Source organism: Hipposideros armiger, unplaced genomic scaffold (genome assembly GCF_001890085.2).
Source record: "Hipposideros armiger isolate ML-2016 unplaced genomic scaffold, ASM189008v1 scaffold_19, whole genome shotgun sequence".
NCBI classification, from domain to species: Eukaryota; Metazoa; Chordata; class Mammalia; order Chiroptera; family Hipposideridae; genus Hipposideros; species Hipposideros armiger.
Window position 1 is genome coordinate 4189196 of NW_017731369.1, and position 27237 is coordinate 4216432.

Sequence of the window (27237 nt, forward strand, 5' to 3'; positions counted from 1 at the left end):
GCACTAAAGAAGCTGGAGCACCAGCAATGAGTCGCTGGGACAGTCCCACATTACCCAAGCCACCCAGTTTAAAGAAATCCAAGTCCTGTTCAGTGAGTCTCCCTGATAGATAAGACTTTCATTTCTTACTTTATGCACTTTTACATTATTTGAATTTCCTACAATGAGCATGTGTGGCTTTTACAACAACCTCAAAAAGTAATAACAACATTTTTAAATCTTGGATGGCTTCCCGTTATGCAGAATCCCAACCCCCTCACAACAGTGGTGCAGGTTCTTAATAATCAGCCTCTCCAAACTCATCTACTTTCAGTTTCCCCTAGAGAAGCTATGTTCCAACCACAGCCGTCTGCCTTCTGGTCCCTAAATATTCGTTCATTCAGCAACTATCTAGGGAGTGTGGTACATGTGCTAAGCAATGTTTCAGGAGCTGGGGTCATAACAGTGAACAGATACCCCTGCTCTCATGGAACTTAAGTTCTAGTGAGTATCTCTGTTCCACGTGTCAATTCGTATGTTCTCTCTTCCCGACTTGTCTGTCCTCTCATCTCCGACAACATCCCACCCATTTCTCCAGTCTTAGTTGAGATGCTGCATCCTCTATGAGGTCCCCAGGGCTACCCTCCATCAGAGGTAACGACTTCTTTCTCCATGTGCCCTACCTGTATCTTCATGACAGCGTCTCCTACCTGGTCTTCATATGAGATACATTCATGGTATAACAGCAACAGTACTGGACTTGGACTCAGGAGTTGGGCTATGGACTCTGCCTCTATGAGAGTCTGCAGCCCAGATAAAGAGTTCCCTCCTCACAGGCTTGTCATGAGCAATAAAGGAGGCCAACTGCTGAACACAGAGCAGGCCCAGAGTTGATGGACAGCGTTGCTTTCTGAACAAACAATTATAACTATAATGATGTTTTTGGATGTGTGTTAAGAATTATCTGGCACCTAGCATGGGAGTGTATGCCCAGCACCCAGTGAAAATTTCTTGAATCCATTTTGAATGTAATCTGATATGGTTTGGGATTTTTTTTCCCCCCCCAGGTATTCTGTTTACAAGGATCCAGCAGGCTGGCTGAATATTAACCCCATCAATGGGACTGTTGATACCATGGCCGTGCTGGACCGTGAGTCCCCATTTGTTCACAACAGTGTGTACACTGCCCTCTTCCTGGCAATCGACAGTGGTGAGTAACGTTTTTAATGCCATCAAGTATATTTTCAATTATAAATATGTGTTTACATTGTTTCTGATGTGCCTAAAGGTGTTTTGGGAGAGAATATAAGCATGTGGGGGCAGAGAAAGCTAATGTTCAAACACACAATGAGTCGGCACCATCCCCAAGTCCTGGTTCTCAGGTCTTTGTCCAGTTCAAGGTCTGCGCAGTGAGCTCGCTGTGCTCCATCTCAGGCAGGCACTGCGGTTAGGAAACCATGTTGGTATCTTTCATGGTAGTGTCACACTATCTGTAGGGAGGGTCCTTTTACTTTAATGCAAATTGAAAGAAGGTCCCAGATGACATCACGGACCCTGACAATTGAATTGTTCCCACAGCTTTTATCCCATTATGATATGCTACCATCAAAAGCCATCAGGTGTACTCAGCTAGTCACTTCCTAATCACAAAACAATTGCTGTTCATTCAGAAGCTAATAATGCAACATCCATGTGCCAGACTTCATGCTAGATGCTGGGGATATAGCAATGAGCAGACAAAAATGACTGTCCTGGTGCAGCTGACATAACTGTGAAGATAGGAAGAAAATTAAGTAAAATACATAATACACTTTGGGGGGGGGGGGGAGGAAAACATGCTATTTGTGTATGAAACGGGGAAACAGCAAAAAGAAGTAGCAGATGCCAGGGCATTAAAATTTTAACTAGAGACCCTCACTGAATAAGTGACATGTGAGTGAAAACATAAAGGCAATAAAAACTGGAGCAGAGAGAGCAGGTGGTACCTGAAGGGAAGGAGGTGGCAGGTCGTGTAGGGCCATGTGGGCCCCATACTGTCCTTGGCTTTTACTTTGTGTGAAATGGGGTGCCACTGCCAAGTTCTGAGTAGAGTTCAACGTACCGTGATGGTTCCGCTAATCAGACACAGGGGACAAGGGCAGAATAGGGAGACCTCTTAAGAGACTGATGATAATCTAGGCAAGATGGTATGTTGGATCAATAATAAAGGAAGGGAACAAAAGGGGTCAGATTCTGGGGACATGCTGTATATTTCAGACACAAAGCTTACAGGATTTGCCATTGGCTGAGATGAGGGGTTCAGCATTAGTTTGGGGTATGTTAAGCGGAGATGTCTGTTGTGTCAATCACACAAGAAGTTTTGTTCTCCCTATTATTCCTAAAAGCCAGGTAGGTATATAAAGCTGAAATTCATTTTTGAGCCCTGTATATCAAAATGAATACTTCCAGGACTCTTTATATGCCCCCTTCATTATACTCAATAATGGGTGAACTAAGGATCCTCAGACCCCCCCTCCCCTCTGCAGGCTGGGCACTCCCACACAAATCAAGTTGGAGAGCATGTGTCTAAGAAGTGAGCCATCGATGTGACATGCAGCAGGCAGAAAGGGCTTCAAAATACTATTAACCTTTGAGATTGGCCTTGAAAGACAGGTAGGGTTTAGAGAAGGGCAGGGTCAAAAAGACGCCTGACCGCTTAGAGCAGGGGACTCAAACCTAGAAGGCAGTGTGGCCTGAGAGGGAAGGAAAGAGAAGAGTAGGGTTGTGTCCACTGTGAGTGAAAGTGCAGAAATCCATTTGGATGTATATGAAAACGTCATATCTTCAAAGCATCTCAAAATCCGGACGAGTCATTTGACACAGCAGGCAACCCAAAGATCCCATAGTTCTTGAGGAGTAAATTGACATGACAAAGTAGCACGTAGACATTCATCAACAGAGAGCTGGATAGTGTGCTTGGTCCTGGAGACTCAAAGATGAATAATACAAGGTCCTATGCTCAGTGAGCTCATGAGTTATTTGGGGAGTTAGGCTAGTAAAAAAAAGATTGCACTAGGAGGTCATAACTGTTCTGAGGGAACTGAGCCTAGGGGAGCCCCTCGTCCAGCCTCAGGGGTGGTCACAGGGAGCTTCTTGGTTGAGGGAATCTCTAAATGAGTGATGAAGGATAAGGTGAGAAAAGGTAAGTCATTCTAATAGAAGCCTGAAAGAGCATGGATACGTAGGACACCGAAACCTTGGTCGGCATCCTGGAGCTAGCGTGGTAGGCTCCCTATGTGCAGACATAATGGTGGAGAAGCATACAGGCACCCATCTGTTCAATACCTGATTTAGAACAGGTGCTCACATATCTGTGGAATAGATCATGAAGTGCTTTATATGCTATGCCAAGGAGTTAGACTTGGTTATGTCGCTTACTTGCCTCCAGAATAAACTGTGTGCTTTAGAAAGATAACTCCTATGACAGCATGAAAAAAAATGGACCAGATGATGACAAGACATAAAGCAGGGAGGCATTAGAAAGCTGTGGCAGAAATCAAGGCAACAGAAGTATGGGCCAAAACCAAAGCAGTGAAGTTAGTTTGGGTAGAGTGAGTCTAGTTAGGAAACAGGTTGAAAACCATAGCAGGTGTCTTAGTTGAAGGGGTCAGGGTATGCCTGGTGGCAATAGAAATGGATCAGAAAGGATGACTATAGAAAATATTTGGATGAAAGAAACAAGGCTTTGTGGGGGGGGGGAACCCCACATACTCAACATGAAATAGAGAAAGGTGATATTAAGATTTCTAGTCTAGAAACCAGGAATGATTATTCTGTTGACAGAAATGGAACTGGTTTCAAAGGATTGTTCCCATGTTGTCTTTATGGGGCAGATGTTGAGATGATTGAGATGATGTCCCATGAGACGCTGGCGACATGGGACTGGAATGGAGATGAGGAGATGTTTCTTAGGAAGTCACCTTGTCAAAGAGATGGGAGCCATCAGAATGGATGAGTTTTGTAGAAGGAATAGATCTAGACAGGAGTTCTAGGAGCACAAACAGTGGATGACAATAATTCAAGGATATTTAAAATGCTGTTCAAATGAAAAGCACCAATTACAGATCAGCAAAAGTAATGATTACAGAGTTCTGTACTACATAAGAGTATCTGTTACTTGTACAGAAAAGTCTCAGCTAAGAATACCATTAAGGAAGGTTGAAAATAAGCAAGTAGTACAGTCGTCATTGCCTTATGAAATGTTTTATACAATTATTCATCAAAAAAAAACTTAGAAATTAAGTACTTTAATTTTTGCCAGAAACGAGAGCCTTCTCTCCAGGTATAACTGAGCAAGCTGCTTATGGACCCTGGGGCTCAATTTCTACTTCTATAAAATGAGGAAGATAATTCCTACTTATAAGGTTGTCATGAGAAATGAAAACCTGAAGAGGTGGGCCCTCTAGGCTCCCCATGCAAAGCCATATTAAATGTTCAATAAATGTTAATCCCACCCCAATGGGGGTTATACAAAGGAAGAAATGGAGGAAGCAAGAATGATCCTCAACAAAAATACGGCTGGAAATCTACTTCTTGTCCAACTCTGTTAATACTAATATCAGACAAGGAAATTCAAAAACTAATGTCACAAATGTTTCCAAAAGGATGGAAATGCCCCCAGAAGATGTAATGGTAGATAGAAAACAGGTTGGCGTTAATATACAGAACCATCATTAGAGATGACAATCTTGAAAAAGGCCCAAAAGACATAGAGCAAAAAGAGCATAAACTTTAAAAGACCTTATAAATCAGATAACTTTTGTGTAAAGCCTCCTTTTCGTCACTCCCTAAGAACTTATCTCTAGGCATTATGTTTAACCAGAAACAAGCCAACACGTACCTATTAAACCAAACTTGGTGCTACTAACTGATATCTCAGCTTTATCCAATGAAAGCATTTAATTTCTTTAATTTTATTGGATTTCAGTGTATTTTTGGTGGAATGAAACAATAAAAATTTTTTTGTCACCTAGCACTACAAAAGCTACAGCAAAATAAATTGCTTTTCTCCAACCAGGGACTCACTCAGGAATTTATGTCAAAAAAGGTCAATAAAATATACAGCTGTAGAAACTTACAGGTAGGATATAGTAGACCAGTGTCCCCACTGCAAAAACTAGAAAAATCTGGACAGATTACAAAAATCTTAACTGTAAAATCATCTGGGAGCTGCAGAAGCAGTGAAACCTAGATCAAGTAAAATACCAAAGAGGGAAGAGCCATTCTAAAAAGAGTGTAAAACAGTCTTTTTTCTCTCTGGGGAATTTTCTGATTCTGGGTGAGGGTCAGATTTGACCCAAGCAGAGAGCCCAGAATGGAAGGAAATAAATCAGAAACACTTGTAATAGTCATGTGGGGCTGCTATGACCAAGTGAAAACTAGATGGGTTGTAAACACATGGTTGCTTTTCCCCCATGGACAAATAAAAATAAATGCCTTTTAAAGGACAGAGTGAAATCTCCTGGGGACTCATGGAAACAGAAACCTAACAAAGGAAGCAAATTCACCTTGAACACACTACCATTCTTTCTTTAAGACATTCTATATAATGTCTTTAAGACATTCTCTCTTTAAGACACCTATGGCATCAGCCGTACCATCCTCCAAGGGGGTGTTCACAAGGAGTTAGAGGATGGGATAGCTGGTGCTATAGACGGAATGTTTGTCCCCCCAAAAAACTTCATATATTGAAACCTGATCCCCAATGTGATGGTATTTGGAGGTGGGGCCTGTGGAGGGTGCTTAGGTCATGAGGATGGAAGCCTTTATGAATGGGATTAGTGTCCTTATAAAAGAAACCCCAGAGAGCTTCTTTGCCCCTCCTGCTATATGAGCACACAACAAAGACTCTATACTGAAAGCTACAAATCATTACTAAGAGAATTTTTTTTAAAACGTCATTTCTAAATATAAAGATATACCATGTTCATGGATGAGTAGACTCAATGCTAATGAAATGTTCGTTCTCTTCAAATTGACCTGAAGGATTCAATGTAACACAAAGCAGAATCCCAAGTTTTTGTTTGGAGGGGAAGACGAAGAAACTGATTATAAAAGTCATATGGAAATACAAAGGGCTAAAAATAGCCAAGGCAACTTACGGAAGAATAAGTTGGAAGACTTATGCTACCATATATTCAGACCCATTAGAAAACTGTAGTAATTAAAATGCTGTGGTATTTTCACAAAGATAGAACAAAAACAACTGACCAGTACAATAGAATAGGGAGTTCAGAAGCAGATCCACACATACACAAACCCTGATTATAACAAGGCTGAAAAGAAGGAACATACCGAGTATTGGCAAGGATGTGAAATAACTGGAACTCTCAGATCCAGCTGGTAGAAGTATACATTGGTACAACCACTTTGGAAACTGAAATGACCTACCTACTAAGGCGGAACACACCATATTATCCAGGAATGGCATGCCTAGCTGTATGTCCAACAGAAATGTGTCTATGTGCTCCCCATCATGCCTGTGACAGAATGTTAATGACAGCACTGTGCATGATAGCCCCAAGCTCCAACATAGGTGGTACTAATTATCGCTGCTGGATTACCTTGTGGATGGGTTTCCTGATATTATTGGACTTCATGGTCATGTTCAGATTCTTCAAGCCGTGGACTTATGAAAACATGAACATTTCTATGTTTCAATCAAAACAAAAACAAAGCACACATCCCCTGATCCACTGTGCCTTCCCCAGAGGGCTGTATGTAACCATCCCCTGAGCACCTGTTTATCCTAGAGATAGACGCTCAGCATCTTATCATTTAAAAGAAAGGCAATCCTCTACTGCTGATGGGCCAGGGAAAGGTGAGTGACAGGATGTCTGCAGAGAGAACAAAGTAAACCATACACTCTGCACTCTGCAGTCTACAATACTTTGCAAAAGGCAGAAGTGTCGCCATCATAACTTACTGCACACAGCTCTACATATTCAGATCAGGACAATGACCATGGCAGCACCAAAAGAGAATTTTCTTTTAGGTACCTCTTAGAGACTAGAAACTGTGAGATCAGATGGGTGACTCTAAAAAGACAGTAGGAAGCAGGGCTAGAAACCTGTTCTGAGGTTAAGAGAAAGAAAAAAGCCGTTTGGACCTTGGGGTCCCCAAAGCTAGCCTAGAGAGATTCTAAAACCATGCTTCATAATAATAGTGATAATGCCCAGGTTGTCGATGATTTTGGGGAGGAAACGACACTTTAGCACCTCCCTGCAGATACGGGCTAAATTGTAACCCACAGAGTACTCAAGGATGTACAAGGCATTTTTCCTAAACTGATAACAATTTTAAGGAGCTACAAATTACCTAACATCATTTCATTACAACCGAAATGCTTTTGTTTTGCTAAAGCAGGACTGGCTCTAGTTAAATGATTGGAAGAGTAAAGCCTTTAATCCTATAGATTAATAAGGTATGACCTTTAATGTTGGCAAGTATTTTATCTTTAGAGATGAATATCATCATTTACCTTATGTGGTCCAGATTTTCTGAAAAGGTTAAGAGAGTGCCTTCAGAGCACAGGAACTCTTTTATTAAAGACTTCAATGAACACAGAATTGCCAGCCTATCTTTAAAAGGGAGTGAAATAATAACTGTTAAGGAAAATACTAAGATGCAAAGAGAACATTCAGGAATGCACTAAGATGGAATTCCTTTGGGGATGTGCTGACAATGGACAAAGCCGCAGCAATTAGCACTGGGCAAATCCCAGTGTGGTTATCACACCTGCCCAGGTAACCACCAGAAAGGTCAAATGTTTGTCTCACGGTCTTATGTGGGCTGAAAACTGTCAAGTGATTTCTCCTAAGAGTTCTGGATTCCCCCTGGGATGGTGGCAGGCAGGAAAGGCAGAGCTGGCCGCAGCTTCCTGGCTTATTGCCTTTGGCTCAGGATTCTGCTAGGCTGGTCTTCCTGCCCCTTCTCACCTATAACCTCATCTCGCACACTTCCTGCTCTGAAATTGTATACGGTTCAGCGTTCCACAATTATTATTGAATGGCTCTCATGCCCTCAGATAAGGTCTAAAACTATGGCTCCAAACACCAAAGACAAATATTTGGCTTCAGTTAAATCCAAATGTCCTTGCTCCCAGCCCACACTAGGCAGAGAAAAAGGGAGGAAAAATACATGTTTAGCTCTTCCGAAGGCTCAGTGCCTATGAGATGGTTTAAACCAGGAAGCCCATACTAGCTCTAGAGTCCATATTAAGTCTTTATAGGATTATCAAAAGTGTCGCGTTCTATTTTCATTTGAAAGAATGAGGACATGATAGCATTAAAGCAAGCCCAATTATCGCTAAATTCAGCAGCATGTTTTCATGACTTAGCAACTTGTATAAAGTATGTTTGAGCCTGTCAGTGAAAAATGTGATGTGGGTTACCGAGAAGGCACAGATATAGAACCAAGCATAACAGCTGTAAAACTAAAGTGGAATACACGAAGATAATGATTTTTCATAGGCTGAGATCTATCATGTCCCAACCTGTCTTTTCCCTCGGCCCCTATGTGATAGATGTTCTGATAATGCCAGCTGACTCAGAATTGAAATATTGTGCAAAGTACATTTAGATTGATTAAAAGACAAAAATGTTATTCAGCCCCATATGAAATGACTGCTGAACTGCTAAATAACAATGGCCCCCAAACTGGGGATACCAGGGAAGGTGAACTTCAAAACGATGGCGCAATTTGTGGTCCTTCTCTTTGTGTGGATCAACCAAGCTTGAGACTGCCTGGAGGGTACAGTAAGATTATTTAGATTAATCCTACTTAGAAGATGCTAGTTTGGATAAAACCAAACCGTTAGTTATGATGGCAACCCAATTATGCCAGTTTAACACCCCTTATCTCAGCTGTTATAGTAATTAAGGAAGAAAAATCAATTTGAAGGCCCAGCCATCATTCCTTGTTATTTCAAGTACCCGTAAAAGATCAATCACGTTGAAAATACTAGCTTCAATTTTGTCACTGACAAAAGGGCCCAATAAAAGAACTCTTGAGATCTGATGGTACAGAGGCTGTGATCAGAGCCACTGGAAGACAGCACACGCAGTCCATAAACAGAGTGGGGGCCTGGTGCTCTGCTGTACCTCGAAACGAGCCAGCCCTCCAACTCAGCTGTACCACCCTAGGGGTGCAACTTAGGCTCGCTCAGCCTCGGTTTCCCCATCTGCAGAGCGAGGACAATGCCACCTGCGCTGCTGAGTTGTTATAAGGACTGGAAATCATGAATACAAAATTCCCTGTGTCTAGTAAATACCTAATAAATATCTAAGTTAACTGACGGAAACTGAGGATACAGACCGACTTTCTAAATTTAACAATCCCAAATCATGAGTGTCTGAGGCAAACTACGAAATGCCATCTGGTGACCACCCTGGTGGTGATCTGAGCATTTTTCTAGGGCAGGAGTGGGCTGCAGAGCCCCCCACTCACAGTAGGGCTCTGACTCTGAGAATCAGCCAGGAAATGCTACCGTGGACATCAGCAGCTATCCGTGGAGCCTGCCCTGTCCGAATGGGGAGGGTTAAGCCACCATTCATCTACCTGACAGCAGGACATTTCCCATTGGCCAGCCAACTCAACCGCCTTAAACATAATGTTTTCAGACGTTCATGGGATAAAGAAATGGATTTGAATATTAAAATACTGTCTGCAACACCCATCTATGCCAACTCAATTCCCCCTGCCACTGTGCCTCTTAGCTCGTTTTCCATGGTATTCTCCATTCCCTAGTTCAACTAATAGCGTGACCAACTGCACAGTCCCCCCGCCAAAACCCCGTTCGCTACCTACCCCATCACCCCCGATCCGGTCCTCGCTGTCCGTTCTGCCTCCTGAAACCAGCCTCTGCTTCTGCATTCAGACTGCCCTCATCTGAGCCCTCAGTGCTCGTCCCCGCTGGCACTCCAGCTAGTCTTCCTATGTTCTCTCTCCCCCCTCAAATCTGTTCCTTTCCATGCCTCCAGCATCCTCTGCTTTTATCAAAGCCCTTCTCCTGCTAAAACGTCTTTGAACCTCTTCTCACAAAAGTAGCCACACGATTTCCTCCTGAACAGCCTTCTCCCTCTCCACGAAGTATTCTCATTTCTAGCACACTCAAATGCCACCTCTTCATGAAGCCTTCCGATCTGTCCCCAGGTGGTAAATTACTCCATGCCACGAGCTCCCATAACATTTTTTTTTCTTCATGTCTCTTCCTGCACTTAAATGCTATTCTGCCTCTGTGTACATATCTGTTCCTCCCCACACCATTAGGGTTTCAAGAGCAGGCACCCTGTGCAGTTGACTTTTGTACACGCCCAACCAGGCACAGGGCAGAGTCCCAATAAATGATTATTGATTGGATGGATAAAATGGAACTGTCATGTTTCAACATGACGTCCAAATCAACTCTTCCCTGATTTTTTTTTCCTCGAAAGTCAGCAAAATGGAAACAAAAAAGCCGAAAGTTTGACTTTCTAAAAACAGCTCAGTGTTTCAGATTATTCTCTATCCGAAAGAATTTTTGAGTTTGATTATATGAATAATTGCCTCAGTTCTACATCAAGTATTACACACAGAAACCTGGCATTATGTTTTACAAGTCTGTTTTCTACCAGGTTTTTTGTCAGTTTGCTAATAAATTTTTTTCAATGCATAAAATGGAGTTGGCAGTATCTTTATTAACAAAGCAATTTTTTAAATGCTTGTGAATTAAAAAGGAGAGCTGACTCAGGGTGGTGAACACACAATGTGATATATAGATGATGTATTACAGAATCGTACACTGGAAACCCATGTAATTTTACTAACCATTGTCACCCCTAATAAATTTAATTGAACAAAAGAAGAAAGAAATATAAAAACAGAATAAAAAGTAGAATGTACAATGGCAAAAATAAATTAAACTATATCAATAATTACATTCAATGTACATACCCTAAATGTCTTAACAATGAAGTTTGGCAAATGGATAACAAAAAAAAGCAACTATAGGCTGTTAGAAAAGAACTAAAATAAAAGTTATTTCTTATAACTTATAGAAACTACTGCACACTTTCAGAAATATTGAAAGTTACAGAAGTGAAAAGTATACACCATGCAAATTCTCAATAAAGGAAAGCCAGTCAAGCCACATAAAATATGAAAACAAATTAACTTTAAGCCAAAAAAAAAAGCAGCAAGATTTTTGACTGATGGGGCACATGTCAAAATTTTGTGCAAAATACTGATACTAAAAAGCCATAGTAAATAGAACATAGGGATGAACAAAACAATACAAAGGATGACCATATAGAGAAGAACCCTGGTCCACTCACACGTTTTGCAAAGGTGAGGAAAAGCTTAGAGCCCTGTTCATATGAAGAAAAAGACCTGGCATTTATTTGCACACAGCTGCTTGGCGAAGTTTCATCAGGTGCACAGAAACGCAGAGGGAACACGGTAGGGAGTAGATCGCCCCACTCATGCATCTTGACCCTACAAGCCAGCCTCAAAAACTAGCTGGGGTGCCTAGCCTTTGTTCAGGGGCTCACCTCTGCACTTTGGCTCCTCTAAAACTGACCCATTTTCTGATTGTCCCCCAGAATCTGGGCCTCGATCTTTCTTGAGACACAAGCGGAGGTCTCTCTCCTTGTGTTGGTGAGGGTTCCCTGCTCTGAGCCCCAGTTCCAGAGACTCCATTGCACACAGACAGGATTGTTTCTCCCCGAAGTGGGATAAGGGGAGACTGGAATATAGACACAGTCACTACTATTAGAATATAAGCAAGATAGAGATGCAGACCTATGGATATATGAACATACAAAGGGTGCCCAAAAATATATATACACGTTTTAAGAAAGGAGAAAACTGGGCCAGCCAAGTGGCACAATTGGTTAAGAGCTCGCTCAAGAGTGTGAGCTCTGAGCAACAGTGGTTCGAGTCCTGGCCCAAGCTGAGCTGCTGCTGAGCTGCCAACAGGTGGCAGATGGCTCAGCTAAAAAAAAAAAAAAAGGAGAAAACTGCATTAAAGTTGTAATACTCAATCAAAAGATAAATACAAGTCATGTGTATACACTTTTTTGTTACCCCTGTATATGATTACATGTACGGATAGAGCAATACATCCTTAGCTTTTTCAAATCAACCTAAATTAATTCAAAGATTTACTGACCACCTCGTATACACCAGCACAGAGAACAGTCCTGATGCTCAGAGCCCATGGAGCTCAGAAATGTGCTCCTGTTTTTCCTCCTTCTTCCTCTATCTTCCTGCATTTTATTCTTCACATAGGCAACCTCGCTTTGCACGCTGATCCCATATAAAACCACTTGCACTCATGATTCCCAAGGTAAGACACATGATGCGTGCCTCTAGGCCCAGCTCAGAGAAGATTTGGGATGAGTGGTTAGAAAAATCTACTTCCCTGTACTTCTCAGAGCTAGCTTCTGAAAGTTCTCATTGAGATCCTGGCATTCGCTGCATATGAAGCCAGCCCATCCAACAGTGGCAAGACCAGGAACCTATTCTTCTAAGGGGACTCTCATGAGGAGATGTATTCGGAGTCTTATGTTACTAGTCTAGGGACATTGTGGCATGTGAAAATCTGGTCCCTGGTATGTAGGTGATTATAGCAGCATTCTTCATAACAGATAAAAAGCAGAAACAATCTAAATGTCCATCAACTAGTGCATGGGTAAATAAAACATGGTCTATCCATAGAATGGAATATTATTTAATCTTAGAAATGAAGTATAGATTCATGCCACAGCATGGATGAACCTCAGAAATGTTATGCTAAGTAAAAAAATCCAGACAGAAAAGTCCACATATGTATTGTATGATTCTATTTATAGTAATTTCCAGACAATACAAATCTTTAGAGAAAGAAAGCAGATTAGTTGTTGCCTAAAGCCAGAAGCAGATAAGGAGAGTTCTTACAAATAGGCCTATGATTTCTTTTTGGGGTGATATAAATGTTCTAAAATTAGATAGTGGTGGTAGTTGCACAACTCTGTAAATTTACTCAATATCAATTCACTGTAAAAACAAATAAAAAAGTGAGAGACATAAAAGTAAAGTAGAATTGAGAAAATATTTCTAAACTCCTGTTTAATGTTTCGAGTTTACACTTCTGTTTCTGATTATTATAGTAATCATGGTTACTATAAAGAAAATTTTTAAAGTAAAAGTGTTATTTTAATGTTATCTGGAGCAATAACCACTACCTAAGTTTTGGTATATTTCTTTCTCATCTTTTTCTAATCATATATAGTTTTTTAATTAGGATCATATTTGTTTTTAATTATGTCTCTTACTGACAAGATATATATTTTTTTCCCTGAATAATGGAACCTATCAGAAAAATCTCAGTGTTTTTTAGCTAAGTGGAAGTCCTGTTTGGTCAGGATTCTGACTAAAACAAAATCCCTATGATTAAAAAAAAACACAAAAACAACAAAAATCTACCATTTCTCATGATGTTCACACTCACAGCACCAAAGCAGTGCTGGGAGACCCATGTGCAATCCATATCCTGGGTACCAGCTTCAGCTCTGCAGGGCTCCCACAAAAAAAGCAATACAGTGTTGCTCATGTAAATAAGGAAAGCACAGAAGATTCTTTTTTTTTTTTTTTTACCCTTTCTACCAATGCTCCATGCCAACCACAAGCAACAAAATACTAAAACTTTACGCTCTGTAGCCTGGCTCAGATGGTGGATTGTGTCACCAGCGCCACGCGTCCATTCACTTTCTGAAGCGCCCTGAGAGCACATGGCCTAGGAATATCATGTCCTCAGGCCACAGCTCTCACACAAGGGACACGCCGATGACAGCCTTGGACAAGTTGCTTAATCTGAGTCCCAGTTTGCTCTTCTGGAAAATAAGGGAAAACTAGAAAGTTGGACCCCAAACCCTCAAAGCAGCAACCTCCCTGCTTTGCTTGGATTTTTCGTACTCTGCATAATAACAGCAGGTGTTCAGTTTCTGAGCATAAATCTTCACCTTCCATTAGTTACATGATCCTTCTTCTCTTAGAAAATGCACACCTCTGCTCCCTCTCAACCTAGAGCACTGAAGTCCAAGTGTGAAATAGTGAGCCAGCCAGACCAAGGATTCAGCCCAGCTGGCAATAGGCCTAGTGCCGAGCACGGGCTGCCAACTCCATCATCTCATGGACAGTTTTCACCACTCAAAGTAAAGAAATACAAGTTAAATTGCCTGGTTTCAAAATCAAGCATTGGGATCAATTTGGTCCTGTCTTGGTTATGTAATATGCTTAGAGGTATTTTAAGCTGTCAGTGCTGAGTAGGCGTGACAAAGCCAGAAATGGGATCAGGACGTGGCCAGTGCTGGGAAGACCCTGGCAGGCTGCCAGCTTAATGAAGTCGAAGCATCTCTTTGGCCTTAAAGTCACACAGTCCTCTAGATGGAACAGACTCCACCATCCCAGACCCATAGGAAAGAAAATGGTGACTGTTTCCCTATGTCTTGCCATGGTTTGGTAGCATGAGAGCTACAAGCAAAAGGAACAATCCACCACCATTTGAAGGCTTGGTGGAGAGGTTAGATTGGGAGTTGTTGAATTGGGAGAGTTTCAGTAGGGGAAGACGAAAAAGTTCTTGAGATGGATGGTGGTGATGGTTGCACAAAAATGTAAATGTATTTAATTCCATGAAGCCATACTTAAAATTTGTTAACATGGCAAATGTGATATTATGTGTATTTTACCGTAATAAAAAGTAGCTCATGGGAAAGAAGATTATAATAATATAATAATAGCCCAAGTCATGGCTTAGGAATTTTAGTTTGCTTTCATGGTTGAAATGAGAGCCTGTAAGAAACTAGCTACATAGTAAAAGTTCTGACATTGAAAGTAAAGGTTCGCACTTGCTCTGGAGAAGGGGGCCTGAGACTCACCTAGTTATATTGAGCCCGACCTAAACCTCTTTAGGCCTCAGCCTCAACACACCTTAAAAAAAAGGTGTCCCAGATCAACTGCTCTGAACTTTCACTGAGCCCACGGCTACACTTCCGGTGTCTGCTGACCCCTCAGTGTGAATATAGGTGTATTTCCCTAGAGGCAGGGCCGTGACCGTCAGCATCAGATTTCCAACAGGGAACACACCTCCCACTCAATTTAAAACCCACTAACAAAAATGGTTCATCATTCAGGGGCCCTTCCATCTCCTAACATCATAAAGACAAAAGCCCCTGCAAACACAAGGCAGTCCCTCCACGTGTTCGGAGGTTGGACTTCCTCTGATCTTTAAACTGGCTACCCCTTAGAACATGGCCCATGGGCTTCCTCTGAGGGTGCTGCAGGGAAGAGGAAGTATGTGCTAGCTCCACATCTCAGCAGTTTTGCTCAAACTCAGGATTTTTTTTTTCTATTGAAATACAAAATCCATGATGGAGGGCACAGTCCCAGCCATGCTTTGGCTCTGCTCTATGGTTGGTTATGTAGAGTAGTCCCTTGGGAGCTAGGGCTTGCTGATGCAAAGGAGTAGAGAAGGGGTGAGGGATTTTTGCTGAGTGCCAAGGAATGCCTAGAAGCTCCAATATTTCCTGGGCCTCTGGAACTATTGGCGCAAATTGGGCTTGTGAAGAATCATTACATTTGAATTTTGGATGGTGATTTTTCTCTACCCTGTGCATATTAACCTGGAGAGGCTTTTTCTCTGAGGGTTTTGAGACTCCACTCTTTACCTTATCAATTGAAAAAAAAAAAAGCTCATTTTATTTGATTTCAGAAAAAGACATCACCAGGCCGGCCTGGGAATAACACAAGGGGAATAGGAGATAGTAGTATAATTAAGTTCACAAAAGGCCGATTCTCACAGCCATATTTCAGATACTCGTAACGCCTTCTTATCCATTCTACCAAATGGCTTCATAATATATTCAGAGGGAAAAAATATATATAATGGATTCCTCTGAGATATTCAATTAGTTCAATAAAAAAAGAAAAATAATTTTTCAATAAAGAAATTCAACCAAACAACCAAAGCTGACGCTGGAAAACCGACTTTAAAGTAAGTATGCATTTCCTTTGAGTTCTTGCTCTAATAAAAGTGGATGATATGCCACCATTAGAAATAGCCATTCTTCTGATGATTCATTACATTCGTGTTCCTATCTTAGCAGATATCTATTTGAATGTTTACTCTGGAACTGTCTTTGGATGTTGGTATATTTAAAGTCCCACCAGCCTCACCACCGAGTCTGTGCTCACTGCTCAGCTTCTATCAAGCTGGTTTCTTGGAAACCTCTCCATTAAAAAATCACCGATAACATTTTCCTTACAAAATCCCATTGCTTCTGTTTACTCCTTGTCCTTTTGGGCGTCCTAACCCATTTCACTACTTATCGATCATTGCCTCCTCTTCTAATTCATCTCCCTCGCATCATCAAACTATCGACTGCTGTTTCAACTTTGGGGTTTCTGTCTCCACCCCTCTGTCATTCTGCACTTTCACTTTGGGTGACCTGATTTGCTGAACAGGTTTCAAAGAGTCTGTGTTGACCACTCCGTCCTCACTAACTCAGCCCTGGCATGTCTCCTAAGCTCTGTGCACCTCTAAGTGTGTGCACTGAACATAGGGGCTATTAGCACGCTCAAGGCGGAACTGTTTCCACTCTCTGCTACCTTCTGCTCTTCTGCAGCCTCACCTGAGTGCCTAATCACCAAGATGAGACATTTCTCTCCTGTTCAAACCACCCACGTCATTACTCAATCAACAGTTGATCTCCCTGCCTCCAGTGTCCAACATCTGCCAATTCCATTGTGTGTTTCTAAAACTATGTCCGATCAGATTGTTCCACTGACTTTCTGAAAAACTTCTAGTGGCTTCGTGTCACCCCTAAAATCAGTACAAGCAATTCATCATGATAGTCAAGGCCCCCATGCCCTACCAGACATCTCCAGCCTCGTCCCCTGGCTGTCCTTCCATCCACCCTGCAGTAGCGGACAGCCCCATGATGGCGCCAGATGACCTTGCATGTAGCGACAGAGGCCAGGAGGGAAGGCTAGAGCCACAGCCAATTTGAGTGCTAGCGGAATGTCTCAAGATCCTCCTGGAACTGTAAGCATGGGAGGTTTATGAGAAGCTGCTACAGTCCATTTCCCACTCGTCTCCCTACGTCCCCTGCAAGGCTGTCACAAGACAGCTCCTCATCATCATCCGGGTTCTGATGAGGGTTGAGGCTCCCTGCCTGCCCCGTTTAGGGTGCAGCTGCAGACAATGAAACCCCCGAGCAGCAGCTTGAAATTGGCTCTTCAGCAACAGGATTTCACTTCATTTGTGAGGCAATCAATGGCCCCTTTTGTTTTGGTGTCACCTTTGCCTACTAGTCCTTTGGCTGTCCAGGGAAGTATTACAGTGAACTGCCTGAAGCTAAAAGGGACTCATTGTTCCTTTACCAACAGAATCTGTCAGACTTGGCCTGGCCTTGCACTTGACACTTGTACTCTGAGCTCAAACATTCACTACCCTTCTACCCCCATGTGATTCATAACTTAACTTTAAACTTAATGTGCATTTCAAAAAATAAACATAGTATGAGACAAAATAAAATTAAGCTTGTAAATCTGGTTCCATGCAAATAAGGACAGGAAAAATAAAACGGAGCCAGACATTAGCTCAGTACTAGTGCATAAAATTAGAGTACTATAATTTTAGAAGTGCATGAAATCCTTTTGGAATAAGGCAAATCCATACACTTCCTATTTGTGGCCTGCAAATTTGGCTCTCACTTTCCTTCGGAGAAAATTAGAAACTATTAATGAATGGTCTGTCCCAAGAGCAAGCCTCTAATGCATAGATGATTAAAAATGAATTTAGAGAAAGGTAAATGAAGTCATGCTGAGTCTTATTAAGATTAAACACTCTTTTCTTTAAGCAAAAGACATTATTGCTTAGGTGATTATGAGTATAAGGGCTTCTTAAAACCATGTTCCCTAAAATGAACAACATTTCAGGAAGTAGCTAAAATATTGACAAGGCACGGCTTTAAACATAAGGCCCGAAGATTGTTATGATTGCTTCGACGGCCCCAGGAGCCAGCTCGTGGTTTCGTTTCTCATAATTAACCCACCTTTCTCAATTCTGAGCTGCCAGGCCAGCCAGGCCAACCCCCCAACGGCACCATCAGCCACACCAGACCCTTTTTCACCCGCAAAAGAAAACCCTGGGAGAGTTCTTTCTCTCCCAGTCAGTGGAGAGCTATTTCGCATTCACCATGGCCTCCTCTCATGGCGTCTCCATCCTCTTGTACCACCAACATACGGGAATAGTTGGATATTGAGATGAAAGGTTGAATTTGGTGAGCGAGGAAAAGCCCTACTTGTTATCTCCACTCTTTGAGTGACTTACAGCGTGTTACTACGCTAGCATATATGACTCGCGGGTTAGAAGCTCAGCATTCTAAAAGTGAAGGTTGAAGAGCTTAAATCAAAAGGTTTATATGTGATAACAGGCTTCAGAGACTACTCAACTTTATATAAATATATTATGACTGTTAGTTCTGTTTGACCCTGAACAGGTGTCCAGCGCATCGCGGGTGGGGGGTAAGTACTACAGAGAATTACTCTCGCGTTACACTAGTTGTGTACTAACATCGTCCCTTTTTCCCGTAGGCAACCCACCTGCCACTGGTACTGGAACTCTGCTGATCACCCTGGAAGACGTGAATGACAACGCCCCCTTCATTTACCCCACAGTAGCCGAAATCTGTAATGATGCCAAAAACCTCAGTGTGGTCATTTTGGGAGCATCAGATAAGGATCTCCACCCAAATACAGATCCTTTCAAATTCGAAATCCATAAACAAACTGTTCCTGATAAAGTCTGGAAGATCTCCAAGATAAACAGTAAGTCCAGTTAAACATTCTATCGTTATTCCTCTGGCTGTGAGCCCCCTTTCCCTAGCTCGGTTTCTTTTCCCAAGCTGTTTCTCCTCTCCTGCTCGCTCTTGTATTCTCACATGGCTTATGTCAAGTTATTTATGCTTTATAAATACCGACAATTTTCCCACCAGCAAATGAATGCAATTTGTAAAAATATTGACCATCAGTTCCTTATAAATGTAAATATCAAAGTTTTCTCTTTTGCTTCATCTCATCTTTTCTATACTATATACTGAATACTGTCTACCTTATATTGCACGCTATACTGTATACCATATACTGGACACCTTATACTGTACAACTTTGTACCATATACCCACCCAGTGTTCAGCCCTCAAAAGCCAGGGGCTTATGTCTTAGCTCAGCTGTCTCTCCTCTCTCAGATAACGGTGTTTGCATTAACTTTCACCAGAGCTTTGGAGAGATTTCCCATGGCGTGCTTGCTTTCATAAAAGGCTAAAGAAAAGAGAAGCACCAGTCCAGGAATCTTTAGAAAGTCTTAACCTCTAATCCTCCATCTTCCATATTATGCTGCAGACCTCCTCAAAATTGACTTCGTCTTTGCAATGACCTTGGCTTTTCTTTCAAATCCTTGGCTTTTACGTTCTACTTCGATATTTTCTTCCATCGGTCCTGTCTCTCATTTATGCAACTTGCAACCAATGTTTCTTCCTACCGGTCTTTCCACTTGGGCAGGTAGAATTCAAGACTCGGCCCAACATGTATCATCTGCCTTATGAAGACCGAAACACCAATGTGTTGAATTATAAAGTATCCCTCTCTCTATAACATTTCGCCCACTTTCGTTCTCACTGGAGTTTACCTTGCCCTGCAGTAAAGACAAAAACTGAAACTTACCTCTTAGACATACACTCTGTCATCATTAATGAACTTTGCATGCCCTTCACCCAGTCAAGGTTCCTTCCTCTTACATCAGTGGTAGAATTTTTGGAGGAATGGGGGATTACCCATTTGATTAAGTTTCGAAAATGTATTAGACAATTGCACATACAATTTCCTATTAATAAAATCTCATATGTATTGTTATGGCCTAATCTCATATCTCATTTTATTAGTGCCTTTCTCTTGTTATTGATTCTATTTGCTTATTTGTCTATTTTATTGCTTTTTGTTACACTGATCATTTTTTAATTAAAAGAGTCCTCCTCTTGTTTGAGGGGTTACTGTTTTATTTGCTAGTTTTTGTGACTGGAGCTGATTTGAATAATCAAAACCAGTTCTTTCCAGCTGGAACTTTCTCATTCAAGAGTTTCTCATCTACTTGAGGGAGATGTAGAATGTCCCTTGAGTTAATCTGCCATTTCACTGGGGTAATTATCTGCCTTGGGTATACCTGCTGCTATCACCTAACCCTCTCATTAGGATAATACTTCAGATGTTTTTGTTTTCGTGTCATCACACTCTGCTTTCCCCCTGGTTTCATTTAATAGAAAAGATGCCTTCTAAATTTTTTTTCTTGTCCCAAAATTTTTTGCTGAATACTTAGCATCGTTTATGTTCAGAAAGGGACAGTTTAAAACAAAGAAACAAACAAAAATCTCTAGACACCTAGCGGGGGTGGAGAGGAAAAATAGCCTGAGGCTAAAAGCAGTAGCCAGGTGAGGTGGTCACTTCTGAGTGCTGCCCGGAGGCCTGGGCAATGGCAGATAGTCCCACCAAACGTGGACCTCGTCTCCATGGTGTAGACTATGCTGTGGATTCCCCGCCAAATCTAGGGCTATGGGCTGAGGACTGACAAAGACTACAGAATCCATCCCCATGGCAACACACAGGAGTCCTGCCCACCTATAGAGTGAGGGGATTTTCTTTTTAGGTTAAAGATTTTATTGTGATTATTTGAATTGGGATTTTTTTCTAGCTTTGTTGAAGTTCAATTCACAAATAAAAATTGTATATATTTAAGATGTACAATGTGATCATTTGAGAGTGGATCTTTATATTATTTATTTCATTTTTTTTTCTAGCTATTGAATGTGATCTTTGTGAAGATGGCTTTACCAGCATAATAAATTTATAGGGAGGAGTTCTTGATACTCAGTCATCTTCACAAAAGTAGGCGCCCTTGAAATTGATTACAATAGCACTGAAACACAGACCCCCTTGATGATGAAAATGTCCTATCCGGGGCTATCCAATATGGAAGCCACCAGCCAGACACTTGAAATGTAGCTAGTGCAACTAAGGAACTGAATTTATATTTTTATTTGATGTTAATGAATTTAAATGTAAACGCTCCCGTGCTTATAAACAAAGCGCAGCGCCTGTTGTGTGTGTTTTCACACTTTTATTTGGAAAGGTCTAACCCTCTCTCACGAAGGTCCTGCTTGTCTTCATAGATACACACGCCCTGGTGAGCCTTCTTCAAAATCTGAACAAAGCAAACTACCACCTGCCCATCATGGTGACAGATTCAGGGAAACCACCCATGACGAACATCACAGACCTCAGGGTACACGTGTGTTCCTGCAGGAATTCCAAAGTGGACTGCAATGCAGCGGGGGCTCTGCACTTCAGCCTGACCTCAGTCCTGCTCATCTCTCTCTTCAGTTTAACTTGTGAGTTGGCCTAACTCCGGTGCATGCACAAGTATGAATATATAACTCTACCAAAGCCCCTATATCTGAAAAAAAAAAAAAAGTATTCCAGAGGAACATTTATGTTTAGCGTATGTCTGTATACTGGAAAATGTTACAGGTAAAGAGGTAAAGATGCTCCAATATTTAAAGGCATATTAACATCTCCCTGCCAACCAACCTTAGGAATGATGTGGAAAGGCGCTCTTTGCTGACCTGCAGACCAGGTGATGAGAACACTTCGTGCATATGCCACTGAACTTGAGCTAATACAGATGTGCACAGATTAGTTAACTGGTCTACCAGGGTCCTTTTGTCTCTGCATGGTGTGGAATAATCTTTTGCAAGGTTCAAGCAGATATTATACCTTTTTAAGAACAGTCATGAGAATTCATGGATGGACGCTGGGCCGTAGGAAAAGACAGAAATGTAAAATTCACACTTTTTTTTCACTGATGGGTAGTAATTAATGACTATACTATAATGAAGCATTATTTTAAACAAATGAATTATTCTGCCTAGTCCTATAGATGTAAGCATAAAATGAATAGATACATGTGTCATATATTTCCTATTTATGGAATACTAGCCCTACTTTAACCTTAGCAATTATTTACCCATAGCTAATGCCATTCCAAAGCCTTGTGGGCCTTGGTATTTACATTTTGACAAGGTTATTGATTTTTCTTTTTTAACTCTCTGGCCCTCTACAAAAAAAGCATGCCAATACTTTCTTTAAAGCGTTGTTCATAAAACTGCAGTTATCACATCATACAACATGGGAAGAAAAAAATGGGTATTTCTCCTCCCCTCAGAAAATATTCAGATCCAAGCAGACTACATGAACCAAACACCCTGATAGTTCATGGCTTTTCTGTCTATTTTCTTCACTGGCCTGGTGATTTTATCCCACTTTATACATGAGAAAACTCAGCAAGGTCCCAAGGTCCCACATGAGTTAGCAGGGAGGCCAGTGTTCACAATTACCCTGCCTCCCTTATGGAAAAAGATAATAAAAACATTTGTGTTTATTATGATACTGTAGATGGCTTTATTGCAACTGAGAATTGAAGGAAGAGATCTGCACTTCCCTCTTTGACATCTAAAAATAAAGGAAATAAAACTAATGACATTGAAAGTAATAAAAAAAATGTAAATGAAATTATTTTTACTGCCAATTTTGTTGTTTAGATTACGTGTGGATGACATTGAGGGGATGCAGAATTCTCCCCCTAGGACCCGCCTGAGGTCCTAGGCAAGCTGGCATCTCCATTAGGCTGTGCCTGTGGGGTTTTCTGTAGGGCTCTGTGGTGTGACACAGGCAAGTTCAAGGAAGAATATTGTCCTGAAACCTTTTTAAACATTGTGTTAGGCTTCGTTAATCAGCAATAGCAAGAAGATCAAAGGACGGATCAGATGAACCATGTTAACAAGTACAAAAATTAAATGTCTTTGCTTGGGAAAAAGGGGACAGTGACTTGTAACCTCAGACACAAGGAATCAGTTTAATGAGGTGACCGAGATATACAAAAAACAGCCCCTGAAAATACTTTTAATTCTAATGCTTTTCATTAAGGTACTATTTGCATTCCATAAAATTCACCCATTTTAAGTATCCTGTTTGATGAATTTTGGTAACTCCACACAAGTTTACACACCGTGATCAAGGACGTTTCCTTAGGCCTCTCTGCTGTGGATCCCCTCCCCCAATCCAGACCTTCATTGATTTGCCTTCTATAATCAGAGTCTTGTCTTTTCTAGAATTTTCTCGAAGCGAAATCATACAATGCATGTTGTTGAGTGTGTCGATATTTTTGTTCCTCTTTATGGTGAAATGTGTTATGGGCAGAGACTGGGCCTGGAGAAACACGGAACCAGGGAGAGTAGGCAGTCTTCTGCCTGGAGATGGCCCCAGGCCATGTTAGGCAGAGGAGCTGGGGTCCCCTAACGTAGTACAACTTCATGAACAATGACAGCTGACCTCTGAGGGCTTTCTGTGTACTGTGCACATGCAAAGCTAAGAGTTTTGCATAAATTATATAGTTGATCTCATGTAATCAACTCAAACAGCCCTAAGAAGTAGGATCATTTGTGCTATCATCTAAATCAGCGGTTCTCAACCTTCCTAATGCTGCGACCCCTTAATACAGTTCCTCATGTTGTGGTGACCCCCAACCATAAAATTATTTTCATTGCTACTCTATAACTGTAATTTTGCTACTGTTATGATTCGTAATGTAAATATCTTTTTGTTTTTCGATGGTCTTAGGCGACCCCTGTGAAAGGGTCGTTCGACCCCCAAAGGGGTCGCGACCCACAGGTTGAGAACTGCTGGTAAATTGACTTAAAACAGGGATTGGCAACTTTCTAATTGAGTGGGTTTTATTCAGCCAAAGTTTTTTTCTATTTTTCTCAATGACCAAAATTATTCTTTTAAGTTATTGGCACCACACTGGAAAGTATTTTTAAAAAACATTACTGATGTCACTTAATATGTTCTTTTTCACGTCCTTCTTCAAATACGGGTAAGTTTGCAGGATACAGCTTACTGCAGCCAAGTAACGAGAGTTTAACGCTATGGTCACAAGAGCAATGAAAAACTCAAGTGAAACAAAGAAATTACATGAGCTCAGAAGACTCCTAACTACAAAGGAATTCAAGTGTCAAACAATAGAAAGTTCCTTGGGTATAGAAAATAACAACCAAAAATTGCACCTGAATTGGCTTGTTCACTTCCATGGCACTTTCTGTCAAAACAGCTTTAACCCTTAACCATAATATCTTGTTTGTACCTGAGTCATATTACAAAGACTTTTTATCTAGAATTTAGAGATGCTGCTTTATATTTTCCAAGCAGATAAATGACAAGGTGCAACCTCTAAAAGCCATGGGGTGCAGAGTAGGTGGGTAAGCTTTACATACCGATCCACCCCTCAACAGGTTTTGAATGAGAAGGCCCCAAGCTTTAGAGAGTAACCCGCTATAGTTCTAGTAATCAGTTCATTCGGGAAGTAGGGTCGTTCACATTTTCACATTGTAAGTTGACCTTTCCACACCTTTATTTCTTTGATTGTAACACAAGGCTGGTAGTACCAGTTCCCTGTACAAAGCTAAGGTATAATAATAATTATGCAAAAATGTCAGAGAACCGAGCTATTTCCATTCATACTATCACCAGGCAGAATGGAATACCTCACACTGGTGCACAACCTAGAGAATAACCATAACGTTGGCAACCTCAGTAAACTTTGATAAGACAGTTCCGGCCATGACAATGGCAGAAGTGGCCATGAACCAGATATAGGCAGCCTCTGGAAGCTGGAAAAGTCAAGGAAATGGGTTCGCCCCTGATCCCCCAAAAGGAACACAGCTCTGCCAACACCTTGATTTTAGCCCCATAAGACTCGCTTTGGACTTCTGTCCTCCAGAGAACTGTAAGAGAATAAATTTGTGTTGTTTAAGCCACTAAGTTTGTGGTTATTTGTTACAGCAGCCATAGGAAACTAAAACACCATGTCTAAAGAACCACCAATAGCTATCTTGCTCTTGTCTATGACCAAAAAAATATATATCTGGGATGATCATCAATCTCTAAGCAACCAGGTCAGCTTGTTCATAAACTAGCCAAGCTCTGGGCGGATGTGCAAGAGATCGGGCTCAAGGATAGCAGAGGTAATTGCCGCTGGTAGTCTGAGATGAGATGTTTGGCATTAAGCATTTGCAAAGAAGTCCAGCTTTTTAAGATGAAACCAGCAGAACTATTCATTCTGTCTTCAAATATTCTACTGAAGAAAAAAAATTTTTTTTCCAAGGTAGTGCAGTGTTTATAAATGCATTTATTACCACTTGTCAGTCATGTGTCTAGTATTTAGCCAAAATGTTTTGAATCGAGTTGCAATATTCCTTGACTTACTCTGAATCTTTGCCATTCAGGTCTGTGAGAACTCCTGACATCTGAAGCTTGACTGCCAAGTTTCCATAGCAACAGGAAAAAGAAAAAAAAAATCCAAATCCGAAGATTGTCGTTTACAGCTCTCGAACTTCACAGCTAGGCCTCAATTGCTCCAGGTTTTCGTTTCCTTTGCAATTTCACTTAGTCCGTACTTCACCATTTTGACAGCATCTTCCTTTCTCCTTTAATTAATGGAATCCTCTGAATTTTCCCTGAATGTTTAAAGATCATGGCATAGCACTTGACCTTCTGGGAGCAGGAACAATGACTACTTTTTCTGATGTGTTGCCACGTTGCTAGTCAGCACCACACATCCAGCTTTGTCTGTGGGTCAGTATTTGTATATATATATATGAGTATCTGTATGTGTATATACCCAGTATTTATAGAGAGAGACTATATAGGAGAAGCCGAGTTCGGATATGTCACTCTTCCTTAAGGGGCTAAACAAAGAAGGGATAGACTCTAGGTAGCTGACCCCTCCAGGGCCTCAGCAGCAAACTCAGCAGCACTTGCACAGATCACAGAGCTGACTGACGCTTCTCCGCCACCCCATTCAGTCTGGACGCTGCCACGACCAACAGGCAGGTCCACAGAGAGGGAGAGCAGAGACAGAAGGCCTTTCTCTTGAGTCTGAGGAAACCAGTTTTCACTGCCATCACATGCCATGACCCTGAGTGAGAGTGGTGAGGAGCAGAGCAGGAAGTTTTACCATCAAATGCCGAGAAAAGGGCTGAAATATTCTTTCATGGGCATCTGTCTGCATGTGCATCCTAAAGCCACGGTCCCGCGGGTTCTCAGGGGACACAGATCGTGGCAGAGAAGCTCTCCCTCCTCGGTATATGTCCAATTACAAGTGTCATCACGGAAGTCACACATACATAGGAAGAGGTCAACAGGTACCGTGTGTATACATATATATGCCCACATGTATAGACATACACTTATGCACATACATGCCGTTCGTTTCATATATACATGCATAAAATAGAGTAAATACAGGTAGTTTTAAAAGTACCCTTTTGTGTGAATTGACTACCATTGTTTGCAAACCTAAAAATAAAAGATGTTCATTATGTATGAAAAGTAACTGATTTTTCTTCTGTGAGCATGTAAACGTAAGAGGAGAGTTAGCGCTTGTTACTAAGATTATCTTCTTGTTGATAAACTGTAAATGAACCATCAAAGCTCACACCAAATTTTTCTATCAGATAAAACTAGTGACAGCCTGTGGCTTTTTATTAGAGTTCGCCACGAACTAGGGTAAGGTAAGTGTCTTAGCATATTTTAATGCAGTTGCTTACTAAAGGTTTTAACCACACACACACACACACACACACACACACACACACACACACACACATGCTTTCTTATGCAATCTATGTTTGCATCTGTGCTTTTCAGTTCGCCTTCTGTAGTAAGTAGAAGTCACATGTTGTCTTTATTGTAGTAAAATTATGCAGCTAGAGGTCCATATATTGTATTTGTTTCAATAGTCAATCTTCTTGGAGCATATAGAATGCAGAGATTTTTTTTTTCCATTCAAATAAATGGGTATTGGTGGTTAAAACTGCTGGACAACAGCTTTTCTCTGATTCCTATGTTGTGTCTCCTGTCACTGATGCTGAGTCTTGTCTTAGTGCAAGTTCACAACTTTGGCCATCTGTGGTCCCCTGTACAGCTCTTGCTAGATGAGTGAGTCTATAAAGCCAGAAACATGCACTCACCGCTTGAGCGATGCACTGGTCTTATCCCTCATAGTGAGTGATCTGAGACTCTCAACGATGGGCT

The 27237-nt window shown here is 41.4% G+C and overlaps 1 protein-coding gene across 1 annotated transcript in view; it reads left to right on the forward strand.

The window, feature by feature from the left end:
- The window catches only part of CDH13 (cadherin 13), a 1116573-nt gene extending 1089544 nt beyond the window's left edge, over positions 1–27029 (forward strand). Inside the window, exons 11-14 of the mRNA XM_019634915.1 lie at positions 1047–1189; positions 18631–18864; positions 21258–21476; positions 25428–27029. Of these exons, the coding sequence (XP_019490460.1) occupies positions 1047–1189; positions 18631–18864; positions 21258–21476; positions 25428–25435 (604 nt within the window). The 3' untranslated portion in view covers positions 25436–27029. The remainder of the gene's footprint in view (positions 1–1046; positions 1190–18630; positions 18865–21257; positions 21477–25427) is intronic.
- Positions 27030–27237: the final 208 nt, after the last annotated feature.